Genomic DNA, 15,725 nt, shown 5'->3' with positions numbered 1-15,725 from the left:
TATACATGTAATGCTATCTGTGTGATCCCCTCTGCTCCCCTATATACATGTAATGCTATCTGTGTGAACCCCTCTGCTCCCCTATATACATGTAATGCTATCTGAGTGATCCCCTCTGCTCCCCTATATACATGTAATGCTATCTGTGTGATCCCCTCTGCTCCCCTATATACATGTAATGCTATCTGTGTGATCCCCTCTGCTCACCTATATACATGTAATGCTATCTGTGTGATCCCCTCTGCTCACCTATATACATGTAATGCCATCTGTGTGATCCCCTCTGCTCACCTATATACATGTAATGCTATCTGTGTGATCCCCTCCGCTCCCCCTATATACATGTAATGCCATCTGTGTGATCCCCTCTGCTCACCTATATACATGTAATGCTATCTGTGTGAACCCCTCTGCTCCCCTATATACATGTAATGCTATCTGAGTGATCCCCTCCGCTCCCCCTATATACATGTAATGCCATCTGTGTGATCCCCTCTGCTCACCTATATACATGTAATGCTATCTGTGTGAACCCCTCTGCTCCCCTATATACATGTAATGCTATCTGAGTGATCCCCTCTGCTCACCTATATACATGTAATGCTATCTGTGTGATCCCCTCTGCTCACCTATATACATGTAATGCTATCTGTGTGATCCCCTCCGCTCACCTATATACATGTAATGCTATCTGTGTGATCCCCTCTGCTCCCCTATATACATGTAATGCTATCCGTGTGATCCCCTCTGCTCCCCCTATATACATGTAATGCCATCTGTGTGAACCCCTCTGCTCCCCTATATACATGTAATGCCATCTGTGTGATCCCCTCTGCTCCCCTATATACATGTAATGCCATCTGTGTGAACCCCTCTGCTCCCCTATATACATGTAATGCTATCCGTGTGATCCCCTCTGCTCCCCTATATACATGTAATGCTATCCGTGTGATCCCCTCTGCTCCCCTATATACATGTAATGCTATCTGTGTGAACCCCTCTGCTCCCCTATATACATGTAATGCTATCTGTGTGATCCCCTCTGCTCCCCCTATATACATGTAATGCCATCTGTGTGAACCCCTCTGCTCCCCTATATACATGTAATGCCATCTGTGTGATCCCCTCTGCTCCCCTATATACATGTAATGCCATCTGTGTGATCCCCTCTGCTCCCCTATATACATGTAATGCCATCTGTGTGATCCCCTCTGCTCCCCTATATACATGTAATGCTATCCGTGTGATCCCCTCTGCTCCCCTATATACATGTAATGCTATCCGTGTGATCCCCTCTGCTCCCCTATATACATGTAATGCTATCCGTGTGATCCCCTCTGCTCCCCTATATACATGTAATGCTATCTGTGTGAACCCCTCTGCTCCCCTATATACATGTAATGCCATCTGTGTGATCCCCTCTGCTCCCCTATATACATGTAATGCTATCTGTGTGAACCCCTCTGCTCCCCTATATACATGTAATGCTATCTGTGTGATCCCCTCTGCTCCCCTATATACATGTAATGCTATCTGTGTGAACCCCTCTGCGTATTATGGCTGGTGTACACTCCTGTATATGTCGCATCCATTAGGCTCTGTACGCCCTACAGGAGACGGGCCGGCCTCTACGCTGACTCCTGGTTGTACTGTGACACCTGTGCTGGGAGCAATGTGGAATTTACATTCTTGTAACTATAGACAGAGACATTTTTTTTCCCTTTGTCGTGTAAGCTTAAATTCAGATGTAGCATTCGTGCTGCAGTTTTTGATATTTTGCCTAAAATCTCTCAGCAGTATACATCCCATATTAATGGGCTTCAGCTGGCAATGTCTGTTATACATGTGTGCTGTGTGGGGCAGCGATGAGATTACCGCATGGCCTGTACTCCGCTGTCTTGTTTGGTTCATGGTTTGTGACTTTGTGCGCCATTCGGCTGCTGTACACATAATCGTCCTGGGCGGCACTGATGTACCTTGTGCGGCCACTGATTGTCAGACTCTAGCCCCCAGATCTGTATGATAAATGGTGGCTGCAGTCTCCCCTCCATCCTGTGGAGCAGTGAGTCTGGTTACCTGGCACCCTACCCCGGGGGGTGCGTGCGTAGCTCTGGCCCCGGGGGGTGCGTGCGTAGCTCTGGCCCCGGGGGGTGCGTGCGTAGCTCTGGCCCCGGGGGGTGCGTGCGTAGCTCTGGCCCCGGGGGTGCGTGCGTGCGTAGCTCTGGCCCCGGGGGGTGCGTGCGTAGCTCTGGCCCCGGGGGTGCGTGCGTGCGTAGCTCTGGCCCCGGGCGGGGGTGCGTAGCTCTGGCCCCGGGGGGTGCGTGCGTAGCTCTGGCCCCGGGGGGTGCGTGCGTAGCTCTGGCCCCGGGCGGGGGTGCGTAGCTCTGGCCCCGGGGGGTGCGTGCGTAGCTCTGGCCCCGGGGGGTGCGTGCGTAGCTCTGGCCCCGGGGGGTGCGTGCGTAGCTCTGGCCCCGGGGGGTGCGTGCGTAGCTCTGGCCCCGGGGGGTGCGTGCGTAGCTCTGGCCCCGGGGGGTGCGTGCGTAGCTCTGGCCCCGGGGGGTGCGTGCGTAGCTCTGGCCCCGGTGGGTGCGTGCGTAGCTCTGGCCCCGGGGGTGCGTGCGTAGCTCTGGCGGGTACATATCACTGGGGCGTTTGTGCTGTTACTGGGTATTGAGTGTATTCTGGTTTTGGGTTTTGTTGCTCCATTAATAATCTCGTCTCTTTCTTTCATATAGGGTTGGATGCGGAGCTGTACTATGTCAGGAACGATATAGTCAATCATTATGCCCTTTCCTTTAACCTGCTTGTTCCCACCGAGACCAGCAGTCTCCACTTCAGCTGGCACGCCAAATCTAAGGTGCGTTGTTAATTCTTCCTTTTTTCTTCTTTCTTGGGAACTACAAGTAAAACGCTCCTGCCTCATGTGTTGCCATTGGCCATACAAAGGGGATCAGCCCGTCATCTCGTGTGTATAGTGTCCAATGTCTCATCTATACAGCACAGCAAGGGGGTCTGACAGCCGCTCATAGCCCTCCAAGCACGGCCGGGTGTACATGGTGGTGTCACGGGGCAGCAATTGTCGGTCAGCTCGCGCAGGTGGACGCGCGTCTCTGCTCCTCACTGTGGTGCAGTTATTTTAGAGCTGTGGTTTCGCTGTGAGGACAAAAAGAGAGAAATCCTTTAATTTGCATTGACGTCACTTTTGGATACACAGTCGACAGGTTGCACCTCAGTAAATGATTGGTTGTGACGTGGCCTCTGTGCAGCTACAGTACATGGAGCCTACATCACTGTCTGCAGCTCGTTCAGCCATGTGCCTTGGGTTCTAACTAGGCAGAACACCTTGCTGAACTCTCAGGAAGTCACGTGTCCATCAATTATCGGCTCTGTTGGTTGTAACCAAACTTTCTTTGAAACTGATAAGCTCCTAAATCACTAAAGGTACCGTCGCACTAAGCGATTCTGCAGCGATACCGACAACGATGTCGATCGCTGCAGCGTCGCTGTTTGGTCGCTGGAGAACTGTCACACAGACAGCTCTCCAGCGACCAACGATCCCGAAGTCCCCGGGTAACCAGGGTAAACATCGGGTTACTAAGCGCAGGGCCGCGCTTAGTAACCCGATGTTTACCCTGGTTACCATTGTAAATGTAAAAAAACAAACACTACATACTTACATTCCCGGTGTCTGGTCAGGTCCCTCGCCTTCAGCTTCCAGCACTGACTGAGCGCCGGCCGTGAAGTACAGCGGTGACGTCACCGCTCTGCTTTACGGCTGGCCGGCGCTCACCAGTCAGTGCGGGAAGCTGACGGCGAGGGACCTGACCAGACACCGGAATGTAAGTATGTAGTGTTTGTTTTTTTTACATTTACAACGGTAACCAGGGTGAACTTCGGGTTACTAAGCGTGGCCCTGCGCTTAGTGACCCGATGTTTACCCTGGTTACCAGTGAAGACATCGCTGGATCGGTGTCACACACGCCGATTCAGCGGGAGATCCAGCGACAAAATAAAGTGCTGGACTTTCCCCAGCGACCAACGATCTCCCAGCAGGGGCCTGATCGTTGGTCGCTGTCACACATAACGATTTCGTTAACGATATCGTTATGTGTGACGGTACCTTAAATCCCATTTCGCCACCTAACCGAGAATACCTGAATGAGTGCAGAGATACTGTGATACTTATTGGCTCCTCTCCTAACTTCTATGGGTTATCCCATGCGGCTCCTTAGCACACGTGGCCCGTGTCTGCCTGCCGGCAGCTCTAGACTGTGCTCTTCTCGGCTATTGACATTCCTCCCCGTCCTCGCTGGGCTTTGTGCTGAGCATACGTGTGTGTACATTTCCATAGTCCGATTCCCTGGCTGTGGGTGGCTTGTTTCACAGCGGATTCCTCCTTACTGTGATGCTGGCTCCCTCTGAGCATTGGCCTTTTCTGGCTGATATAGATGTGTATTTTTTGCCTATGCCGAGTCCTCTCATAGCCTGCGTCATGTATTACCCGGAGAGGAAGGTATACCCACATTTTTCTCATGTATCACAGCCATGTTCTATTATTTTGTTCATTAAAGGGAACCTGTCACCCCTCTGGCGTTTTTAACTAAAAGAGCCACCTTGTGCAGCACTAATGCTGCATTCTGCCAAGGTGGCTCTTCTTTTTGTGCTCCCTTCCAGCGCTGCAATATTAATTTTTATAATTTTTGCGCCATACCTTTAGTCTATTCGTGGGGGGGCACGTCTTTTCCGCTGGACACAACTGCCTCCAAGCCATCAGTCAACCTCTCTGTGCGCCGCCTCCTCTGTCTTCAGTAACGTACCCATCGCTTGCACTGTAATTTCCAATTTCGGGCATGCGCTGTTTGTGCTGCCCTTCGATTCACATCACCTGATGGAATTCATCATGCCCGAGATCCCGCCCTGCTGTGTGTATAAATCAGAACAGACTGCGGGGCAGGATATCGGGCAGACGCAAGATGAATTCCATCAGGTGATGTGAGTCGAAGGGCAGCACAAACAGTACATGCTCGAAATTGGAAATTACAGCGCAAGCGCCGGGTATGTTACTGAAGACCGATGAGGCGGCGCATGGAGGGGCTGACTGATGGCTGGGAGGCAGTTGTGTCGAGGGGAAAAGACGTGCCCCCCCCCCCGGATAGACTAAAGGTATGGCGCAAAAATGATAACAAATGTAATATTGCAGCGTTGTAAGGGAGCACAAAAAGAAGAGCCACCTTGGCAGAATGCAGCACTAGTGCTGCACAAGGTGGCTCTTTTAGTTAAAAACGCCTGGGGGGTGACAGGTTCCCTTTAAGCTTTTTCTTGCTCAGCAACTCTGGCCCACGTGGCCATTTTCACCAACCGGCCTAGGTCTGGGGAGGAAATCTACACCAACTTGTTACTGTAAGTCATTTATCATATTGTTATGGGGGTTGTCTGGTCACACATAATACTCCCCTGGCCATAGGATTAGCCATAACTATGGGATCAGTGGGGATCCTACTCCAGTCACCCCACCGAGCAGCTATGTCTCTGGTGCCTGCCCCATGGACCCCATTTCATCGAGGCAATGTTTTCCAGACTTCTGGCATGAATTGCTTTGAAAAGTTGTTGAATTTTTTTAACCCCTTAGTGACGGATCCAAATTTTTGAAATCTGACCAGTGTCACTTTATGTGGTAATAACTCTGCGATACTTCAACAAATCCCAGTAATTTTGACTGTTTTTTCGTGACACATTATACTTTATGATAATGGTAAATTTAGGTCAACATGTTTTGTGTTTATTTATAAAAAATATCAAAAATTTTAGAAAAATGTTTAAAAATTAGCAATTTTCCAACTTTGAATGATTATCCCTTTAATCCAGATAATCATAACACACAAAAACATTAATAAATAACATTTCCCTCATGTCGGCTTTACATCAGCACCATTTGTAAAATGTTAATTTATTTTGTTAGCATTTTCGGAGGTTTTAAAAATCTAGCAGCAATTTTTCATTTTTTCAAGGAAATTTACAAAATTTATTTTTTTGTGGACTTATCCATGTTTGAAGTGACTTTAGTGGTCCCATATATTGGGAAACCCCCAAACGTGATACCATTTTAAAAATGGCACCCCCTGACATACTGAAAACTGCTGTCAGGTAGTTTATTAACCCTTCAGGTGCTTTACAGGAATGAATGCAAAGTGGTATGACAGAAATGAAAATGTGCATTTTTACCACCTAAATGCCTCTAACTTCTGAACAGGTTACAACAGCCGTCAGACTCTAAGGCCGATATTTGGTCGTGAATTGCCATCGCAAACATCAGGACCACACAATCATGATCTGAGGGCACCAAATGGGATAAAGAGGAAGCCCCCACACTTTGTTAACCATATATAATGATGTAGTCACTATTTAGAGCAGCATCTAAGGGGTTAAACAGATTTGGACGGTGCAAACACTGATCGTGGCTGATGCAGAAAGTTGTCAGCTATAGTGCACAGCCGACAGCTGCTGGATTGTCACCTGTATGGGGAGGCTAGTCTCTTATATGTGAGGTCAGTTAAAAGACGTATTGGCTGTCATTAAAGGGAAGGTACCGTGTTTGTAGATCATTAATTAATCAATGTAATGTAGCATAACATGCTGTTATAACCCAGATTTGAATGCATGTAAAACAGATTTTGTGTGATATATGAGTAGAAAGAATGCACTGGGGGCTGACATCTTGGTTTTGCAGCAGTAGTACGTCACTATCAGTGTCAGATTACGGCACCCCATGGACATAGGAGATAATAGACCGGCTCGGACCCTATCTGTAACATTGCAGCAGCATTAGCAGTGAGCTGGGCACGCCTCTGTGGGCTGCACAACTCACTGCTGTAGGTGTGACTAGCTGCCATTTTATTAGAGCCCTGTGCTATCTGCTGAGCTCCACTTGCTCTCTATCACAGGACAGAAGAAGCCCTCACTTCTCCTCTGTACTCCAGGCACAGCAGGTTCTGGGCAGACATCTTCTGCTCTCACACTCTGCCGTGTGCTTCCCTCTGCTCTGTCTCCGCCTCCCCACAATCCCAGTGATCTCCGGTAAACTGCACTCTCCCCCTGTGTCGCTCTCCCTCTCTGTGCGGCGTGGGGGGGTCTCTGTGCGGCGTTGGGGGGTCTCTGTGCGGCATTGGGGGGTCTCTGTGCGGCATTGGGGGGTCTCTGCGGCGTGGGGGGATCTCTGCGGCGTGGGGGGGATCTGTGCGGCGTGGGGGGGTCTCTGAGCGGCGTGGGGGGGGTCTCTGAGCGGCGTGGGGGGATCTCTGTGCGGCGTGGGGGGTCTCTGCGGCGTGGGGGGGTCTCTGTGTGGCGTGGGGGGGTCTCTGTGTGGTGTGGGGGGTCTCTGCGGCGTGGGGGGATCTCTGCGGCGTGGGGAGGTCTCTGTGTGGCGTGGAGGGGTCTCTGTGCGGCGTGGGGGGATCTCTGTGCGGCATGGGGGGGTCTCTGCGGCATGGGGGGTCTGTGTGGCGTGGGGGGGTCTCTGTGCGGCGTGGGGGGGTCTCTGTGCGGCGTGGGGGGGTCTCTGTGCGGCGTTGGGGGTCTCTGCGGCATTGGGGGGTCTCTGTGCGGCATTGGGGGGTCTCTGCGGCGTGGTGGGATCTCTGCGGCATGGGGGGTCTCTGTGCGGCGTGGGGGGGTCTCTGTGCGGCGTGGGGGGATCTCTGTGCGGCGTGGGGAGGTCTCTGTGGCGTGGGGGGGATCTGTGCGGCGTGGGGGGGGGTCTCTGCGGCGTGGGGGGGTCTCTGCGGCGTGGGGGGTCTCTGCGGCGTGGGGGGGTCTCTGTGTGGCGTGGGGGGTCTCTGTGCGGCGTGGGGGGTCTCTGTGCGGCGTGGGGGGTCTCTGTGTGGCGTGGGGGGTCTCTGTGTGGCGTGGGGGGGTCTCTGTGTGGCGTGGGGGGTCTCTGTGTGGCGTGGGGGGTCTCTGTGCGGCGTGGGGGGATCTCTGCGGCGTGGGGAGGTCTGTGTGGCGTGGAGGGGTCTCTGTGCGGCGTGGGGGGATCTCTGCGGCATGGGGGGGTCTCTGTGCGGCTTGGGGGGATCTCTGTGCGGCGTGGGGGGATCTCTGTGCGGCGTGGGGGGGTCTCTGCAGCGTGGGGGGTCTCTGTGCGGCGTGGGGGGGTCTCTGTGCGGCGTGGGGGGGTCTCTATGCGTGTATGCAAGCATCGTCCGATGGGACTACAAGTCCCATCGGACGATGCCTGCTACAATGACAGTGATTGACACATTAGCCAATTATGGGACAGTAATAGTCCCATCATCCGGCTAATGTGTTGAATGAAAAAAAAAAAAATACTCCATACATACATGCCACATACATGCTACATACATGCTACATACATGCTACATACATGCTACATACATGCTACATACATGCTACATACATGCTACATACATGCTACATACATGCTACATACATGCTACATACATGCTACATACATGCTACATACATGCTACATACATGCTACATACATGCTACATACATGCTACATACATGCTACATACATGCTACATACATGCTACATACATGCTACATACATGCTACATACATGCTACATACATGCTACATACATGCTACATACATGCTACATACATGCTACATACATGCTACATACATGCTACATACATGCTACATACATGCTACATACATGCTACATACATGCTACATACATGCTACATACATGCTACATACATGCTACATACAATACATTCATACATTATATACATATAGACATACAGTACATTAAACATAGAGTTCATACTCACCATTACTTGTCACTTTGTTCCCCGAAGCCAGTGTCATCTGTAAAAAAAATATTAAAAAAACAAACAACCAATATACTCCCTGTCCGCAGAAATCCACGAGTGTCCCACGGCGATCTCCTGTGGAGAGCAGCAGCATCAGATAATGCGACTGCTCTCTAGGGGCTCCAGGAACACAATGACAGCAGGAAGGTATCCTTCCACCACTGTATTCCTCCGCCACTGTAAAAAAAAAAGTCCCTAGTCTCACTTTATGCCATTGCTGTATGAGAAATTATCCCAGGCAGCAATTGCCATAAAGTGAGCCTTTGTCCTAAGGTAACCTCTCAGTGATGCACTGTAGGAGCCATTGTCTCCTGTCAGTGTGTCACTGAGGGTCCTATAGAGCGGTGATATCACCCGATGTCACTGTTCTATAGGGGAGATCGTCGTGGGACACTCGTTATTAATTGGACTACGGCGGATAGGTAGTATACGGTTTATTATTTTACGTTTTTTGCAGGCGCTGAAGTATGGTGAAATGAAGAATATTAAAATACTTTTTTCCTAATGTGTGGGTGTTTTTTTTTAACCCTTTCTTACTATTGGATTAATAACGGAGAGGCGTCTTATTGACGCCTCTCCGTTATTAACCCGGCTTAATGTCACCTTACAATAGCAAGGTGACATTAACCCTTCATTACCCCATATCCCACCGCTACACGGGAGTGGGAAGAGAGGGGCTAAGTGCCGGAATTGGCGCATCTTACAGATGCGCCATTTCTGGGGCGGCTGCGGACTGGTATTTGTAGCCTGGGGGGGGGGGGGGGGGGGGAGGGCAAAATCCATGGCCCCTCTCTAGGCTATGAATATCAGCCTGCAGCTGTCTGCGTAGCCTTTCTGGCTATAAAATATAGGGGGACCCCACACAATTTTTTTTTTTGGGGTCCCCCTATTTTAATAGCCAGTAAAGGCTATACAGACAGCTGCGGGCTGATATTCATAGCAGGCTACAGATATTGGCCCCCGGCCGTTGGCTTTCCCCCTCTGGCGCAGAAAATTGCACGGGCTCCCACGCGGTTTTTTTTTTTTTTTTTTAAATTCAACCCTCATAAAGGCCTCTTTCACACTTGCGTCGGTACGAGTCCGTCGCTATGCGTCGGGCCGACGTACCGACGCACGTTGTGAAATTTGTGCCCGACGTGGGCAGCGGATGCAGTTTTTCAACACATCCACTGCCCATTCTGAAGTCTGGAAGGAGGGGGCGGAGTTTTGGCAGCGCATGCGCGGTAGAAAATGGCGGACGCGCTGGACAAAAAAAGTTCACTTGAACGTTTTTTCGTGCCGACGGTCCGCCAAAACACGACGGATCCATTGCACGACGGACGCGACCACGCGACGTGTGGCCATCCGTCACGATCTGTCGCTAATACAAGTTTATGGGAAAAAACGCATCCTGCGAGCACATTTGCAGAATCCGTTTTTTTCCACCAGATCCGTTTTTTCCACCGGATCCATTTTTTTCCGCCGGATCCGTTTTTTCCCGCCGGATCCGTTTTTTTCCACAATTTCCTTTTTTTTCTGCCAGATCAGGTTTTTTTTCCATCGGATCCTTTTTTTTCCCGCCTGATCCGTTTTTTTCCACAATTTTCTTTTTTTTCTGTCAGATCAGTTTTTTTTCCATCGGATCCTTTTTTTTTCCCGCTAGATCCGTTTTTTTCCACAATTTTCTTTTTTCTCTGCCAGATCAGTTTTTTTCCATCGGATCCTTTTTTTCCCGCCTGATCCGTTTTTTTTTCCGCCGGATCCGTTTTTTTCCACAAGTTCCTTTTTTTTCTGCCAGATCAGTTTTTTCCGCCGGATCCGTTTTTTTCCGCCTTATCCGTTTTTTTCCACAATTTACTTTTTTTTCTGCCAGATCAGTTTTTTTTCGCCGGATCCGTTATTTTCTCATTGAGTTGTATTAGCGCCGGATGGCCACACGTTTCATCCGTTTTTTGCAGGATCCGTCAAAACAGCTGTTTCCGCCGGATGGAAAACGCATACAGAGGAACGGTTGAATCGCGATCTCACCTGCCGCTATTGCAGGCACATGTCAGTCATGTTTTTTTTTATTGACAGATTGGGCGATTCTGAACGCGGCGATACTAAATATGTGTAGGTTTGATTTTTTTATTGTTTTATTTTTGATGGGGCAAAAGGGGGGTGATTTAAACTTTAATTTTTATTTTTTTTTTCATATTTTTAAAAACATTTTTTTTTACATTTGCCATGCATCAATAGCCTCCATGGGAAACTAGAAGCTGGCACAACTCGATCGGCTCAGCTACATAGCAGCGATCATCAGATTGCTGCTCCGTAGCTGAATTACAGGCTTACTATGAGCGCCGACCACAGGGTGGCGCTCACAGCAGGCCGGCATCAGTAGCTATAGAGGTCTCAAGGACCTCTATGGTTACCATCCTGACGCATCGCCAACCCCTGATCATGTGACGGGCGTGGACGATGCGCTCATTTCTGGCCGCGCGGCTGGAAGCGGTAGTTAAATGCCGCTGTCAGCATTTGACAGCGGCATTTAACAGGTTAATAGCGGCGGGTGAATTGCGATTTCACCTGCCGCTATTGCGCGCGCATGTCAGCTGTACAAAACAGCCGACATGTCGTGACTTTGATGTGGGCTCACCGCCGGAGCCCACATCAAAGGAGGAGACACGACATGCGCAGAACATGTTGCGTTTTTTACTGCGATGCGTTTTTCCCCCCAGAAAAAACGCAACATATGCACAAAAAATGCGGAATGCATTATAAATGATGGGATGCATATGTATGCATTTTTAAATTGTTTTTATCACATTTTTATAGCGAGCAAACGCAAAAAAATGCGAAAAATCCTGAACGTGTGCACACAGCCTCAATGTGTATCTCCCCATCACACTCCATATGTGTCTCACTCATCATACTTCACGTCTCTTTCTCTCCCATCAGTCACTCTTAGGCCGGGGACACACACAACGTATAAAAAAACGGTCCGTTTTTGACGGACGAGAATCGCACAAATGTTACCAAAACAGTGATCCGTGTGCAGTGCGAGGATGCGATTTTCTCGCATCCAGTGATCCGTTTGGCATCCGTGTGACATCCGTATGGCGTCCGTATGGTGAGATTTTCTCAAACACTTGCAAAATGAGCAAATAATGGCTGAGCCTTTCCTGTCACCTGCCCAATGCCTGAGAATTTCTCGCAAGTCACACTGATGGTCCATGTGCTGTGCTATTTTTTCTCACCCCATAGACTTTCATTGGCGATTCTCGGCCGAGATACGCTGACAATCGCAGCATGCTGCGATTTCACTCGGATCCTGAATACGGTCGAGAAAATATCGGATGATGGGAGCTGCCCCATTGATTAACATTGGGACGAGCGCTATACGATTTTTTTATCGCATTGCACTCGTCCGTATTGCGGTCTAGTGTGACCCCGGCCTTAGCCATACAATGCCTCTCTCCCCTCCCTCCATAATGCCTGGCTATTCACTGCAGAGCTGGAGCTCCCACACAGCTCCTAATGCTGCTCCATGCACACCACATGTCTTCACTCTTCTTGGGTCCAGATGCTGCTGAGCCCACTGTGTTCTGCTCCTCTAATGCAGTAACTGCTGGTGACAGCAGGTCACAGGGCAGTCACACACAAAATGGCTCTGCCCTGTGATGCTGCTCTTCATTCTTACTGTTGGGGCAGTAACAGCTGACATCACCATTTCCCTCCCCTTTTGGGTGGTCTAATATCCCTGGGGCAGAGCTGCTAAATCTTACTATAGCTGCTTGAGGTCTAAAACGGAAAATGCTCCCCCTAGTGGTAAATATGTATATTTGTAGAAAAATATATAATATTTTTCATATAGGAATGTTTGCAAACAGTGCAAACATTGCATTAATACATTTTAATTACTATTTTAAGCTTAATTTCACAAAAAAACAAAATACAAGAAAACTGGTGGCACCTTCCCTTTAAGGGGTTAAACCTGAGGTTGAGTGAAATTGTTGTAACTATTGTGTTCTCACGCTAGTGTTGGCGGGACGGGGTGAGGCGGGAGATCGACTGGAGTAAGAGTTCTGTCATGAGCTCTGATTGATTATCAGGAGTGCATGTCTTAATGAATCAGAAGCCACTGACTTCATTGCGCTCCCCTTATTAAAAGGATGAGAATATTGCTGGTCTTGGTGATTAAGGCCTATGCAGAGCGCAGCTCTTTGTGAAGTGGAGCAGCTGCTGCGGGGTCCTAGTCAGCAGCAGTGACCCGTCCCTTTTGTCCCCTCTATCCGGGCCATCTTTCATTTCTAACCTCTTGGGATTTTTTCCTCCCCATTTTCCAAGATCCATGTGATGTGTTGTGTTTTCCCCATGAGCTTTATGAGATCCGGGTTTTTCTGCGACAGGCAAATGTTATTATTGATCCCATTCAGGGCAACATTCATGTTTTTCACCAATGTTTATTGCCTTTCCATAGGGTCATGTGGTAATTCTTGGCTGACGTTTTTTTCTTTTCTTTACAAGTTTATGAAACGGAACAATTTTATGCTGTCATAGATCGCACTCCATGAATGCAGCAACCGGATGTGTTTTGTCTTTTTTATTAGAAATTGGAGGACGGCGTGTGATTCAGACTTTACATTTTTGTTCTTAAAAAACCTAATAGATACATTTTTATTTTTATATATTGTAAAACTTTAAGTTTTTATTTTACTATATTTTTTCTTAGTTTCCTGAAAGCGCCTGAGACTGCTATACTGTGTCACAGGTACATGAAGCATCAGGAACGTGTTTATTACTGCAGCTAATGTGCCATGTGGCCATTATTACAAGAAACCCTGACCAGGTCTGCAGATTTTGGCACCATTGAGTCACACCACGGTCACATTGTGCCTGCTGCGGTCTTGGATGAGCGTACTTGTGTAAGGATGGCTGTACACCTGCTGGACAGCGACTCCTTTTGGCACACGCATTTTGAATAGGGAGAGGGGATAAACACCTATTATACATCTGTGACGGGGATTTATCATCTATGAATTTATGCACCAGTCATGTTCAACATCCATCTAACCCCCAACATCTAAGCTCCCCCATACGCGTCCTGTGAGCTCCACCATACGCGTCCTGTGAGCTCCCCCCATACGCGTCCTGTGAGCTCCCCCATACGCGTCCTGTGAGCTCCCCCCATACGCGTCCTGTGAGCTCCCCCATACGCGTCCTGTGAGCTCCCCCATACGCGTCCTGTGAGCTCCCCCATACGCGTCCTGTGAGCTCCCCCATACGCGTCCTGTGAGCTCCCCCCATACGCGTCCTGTGAGCTCCACCATACGCGTCCTGTGAGCTCCCCCATACGCGTCCTGTGAGCTCCCCCATACGCGTCCTGTGAGCTCCCCCATACGCGTCCTGTGAGCTCCCCCATACGCGTCCTGTGAGCTCCCCCATACGCGTCCTGTGAGCTCCCCCATACGCGTCCTGTGAGCTCCCCCATACGCGTCCTGTGAGCTCCCCCATACGCGTCCTGTGAGCTCCCCCATACGCGTCCTGTGAGCTCCCCCATACGCGTCCTGTGAGCTCCCCCATACGCGTCCTGTGAGCTCCCCCATACGCGTCCTGTGAGCTCCCCCATACGCGTCCTGTGAGCTCCCCCATACGCGTCCTGTGAGCTCCCCCATACGCGTCCTGTGAGCTCCCCCATACGCGTCCTGTGAGCTCCCCCATACGCGTCCTGTGAGCTCCCCCATACGCGTCCTGTGAGCTCCCCCATACGCGTCCTGTGAGCTCCCCCATACGCGTCCTGTGAGCTCCCCCATACGCGTCCTGTGAGCTCCCCCATACGCGTCCTGTGAGCTCCCCCATACGCGTCCTGTGAGCTCCCCCATACGCGTCCTGTGAGCTCCCCCATACGCGTCCTGTGAGCTCCCCCATACGCGTCCTGTGAGCTCCCCCATACGCGTCCTGTGAGCTCCCCCATACGCGTCCTGTGAGCTCCCCCATACGCGTCCTGTGAGCTCCCCCATACGCGTCCTGTGAGCTCCCCCATACGCGTCCTGTGAGCTCCCCCATACGCGTCCTGTGAGCTCCCCCATACGCGTCCTGTGAGCTCCCCCCATACGCGTCCTGTGAGCTCCCCCATACGCGTCCTGTGAGCTCCCCCATACGCGTCCTGTGAGCTCCCCCATACGCGTCCTGTGAGCTCCCCCATACGCGTCCTGTGAGCTCCCCCATACGCGTCCTGTGAGCTCCCCCATACGCGTCCTGTGAGCTCCCCCATACGCGTCCTGTGAGCTCCCCCATACGCGTCCTGTGAGCTCCCCCATACGCGTCCTGTGAGCTCCCCCATACGCGTCCTGTGAGCTCCCCCATACGCGTCCTGTGAGCTCCCCCATACGCGTCCTGTGAGCTCCCCCATACGCGTCCTGTGAGCTCCCCCATACGCGTCCTGTGAGCTCCCCCATACGCGTCCTGTGAGCTCCCCCATACGCGTCCTGTGAGCTCCCCCATACGCGTCCTGTGAGCTCCCCCATACGCGTCCTGTGAGCTCCCCCATACGCGTCCTGTGAGCTCCCCCATACGCGTCCTGTGAGCTCCCCCATACGCGTCCTGTGAGCTCCCCCATACGCGTCCTGTGAGCTCCCCCATACGCGTCCTGTGAGCTCCCCCATACGCGTCCTGTGAGCTCCCCCATACGCGTCCTGTGAGCTCCCCCATACGCGTCCTGTGAGCTCCCCCATACGCGTCCTGTGAGCTCCCCCATACGCGTCCTGTGAGCTCCCCCATACGCGTCCTGTGAGCTCCCCCATACGCGTCCTGTGAGCTCCCCCCATACGCGTCCTGTGAGCTCCCCCATACGCGTCCTGTGAGCTCCCCCATACGCGTCCTGTGAGCTCCCCCCATACGCGTCCTGTGAGCTCCCCCATACGCGTC

At 51.0% G+C, this 15,725-nt stretch overlaps 1 protein-coding gene across 2 annotated transcripts in view; it reads left to right on the top strand.

The window, feature by feature from the left end:
* The window catches only part of RYK (receptor like tyrosine kinase), a 158,423-nt gene that overhangs the window by 60,268 nt on the left and 82,430 nt on the right, over nt 1–15,725 (top strand). For both annotated transcript variants that reach the window (XM_069727924.1, XM_069727925.1), the window contains exon 2: nt 2,736–2,857. In XM_069727924.1, the coding sequence (XP_069584025.1) occupies nt 2,736–2,857 (122 nt within the window). The remainder of the gene's footprint in view (nt 1–2,735; nt 2,858–15,725) is intronic.

This window comes from Ranitomeya imitator, chromosome 5, assembly GCF_032444005.1.
Source record: "Ranitomeya imitator isolate aRanImi1 chromosome 5, aRanImi1.pri, whole genome shotgun sequence".
In the NCBI taxonomy this organism is placed as follows: Eukaryota; Metazoa; Chordata; class Amphibia; order Anura; family Dendrobatidae; genus Ranitomeya; species Ranitomeya imitator.
The sequence above is the reverse complement of the archived record's forward strand: the minus strand, read 5'-3'. Positions and strand labels throughout refer to the sequence as shown.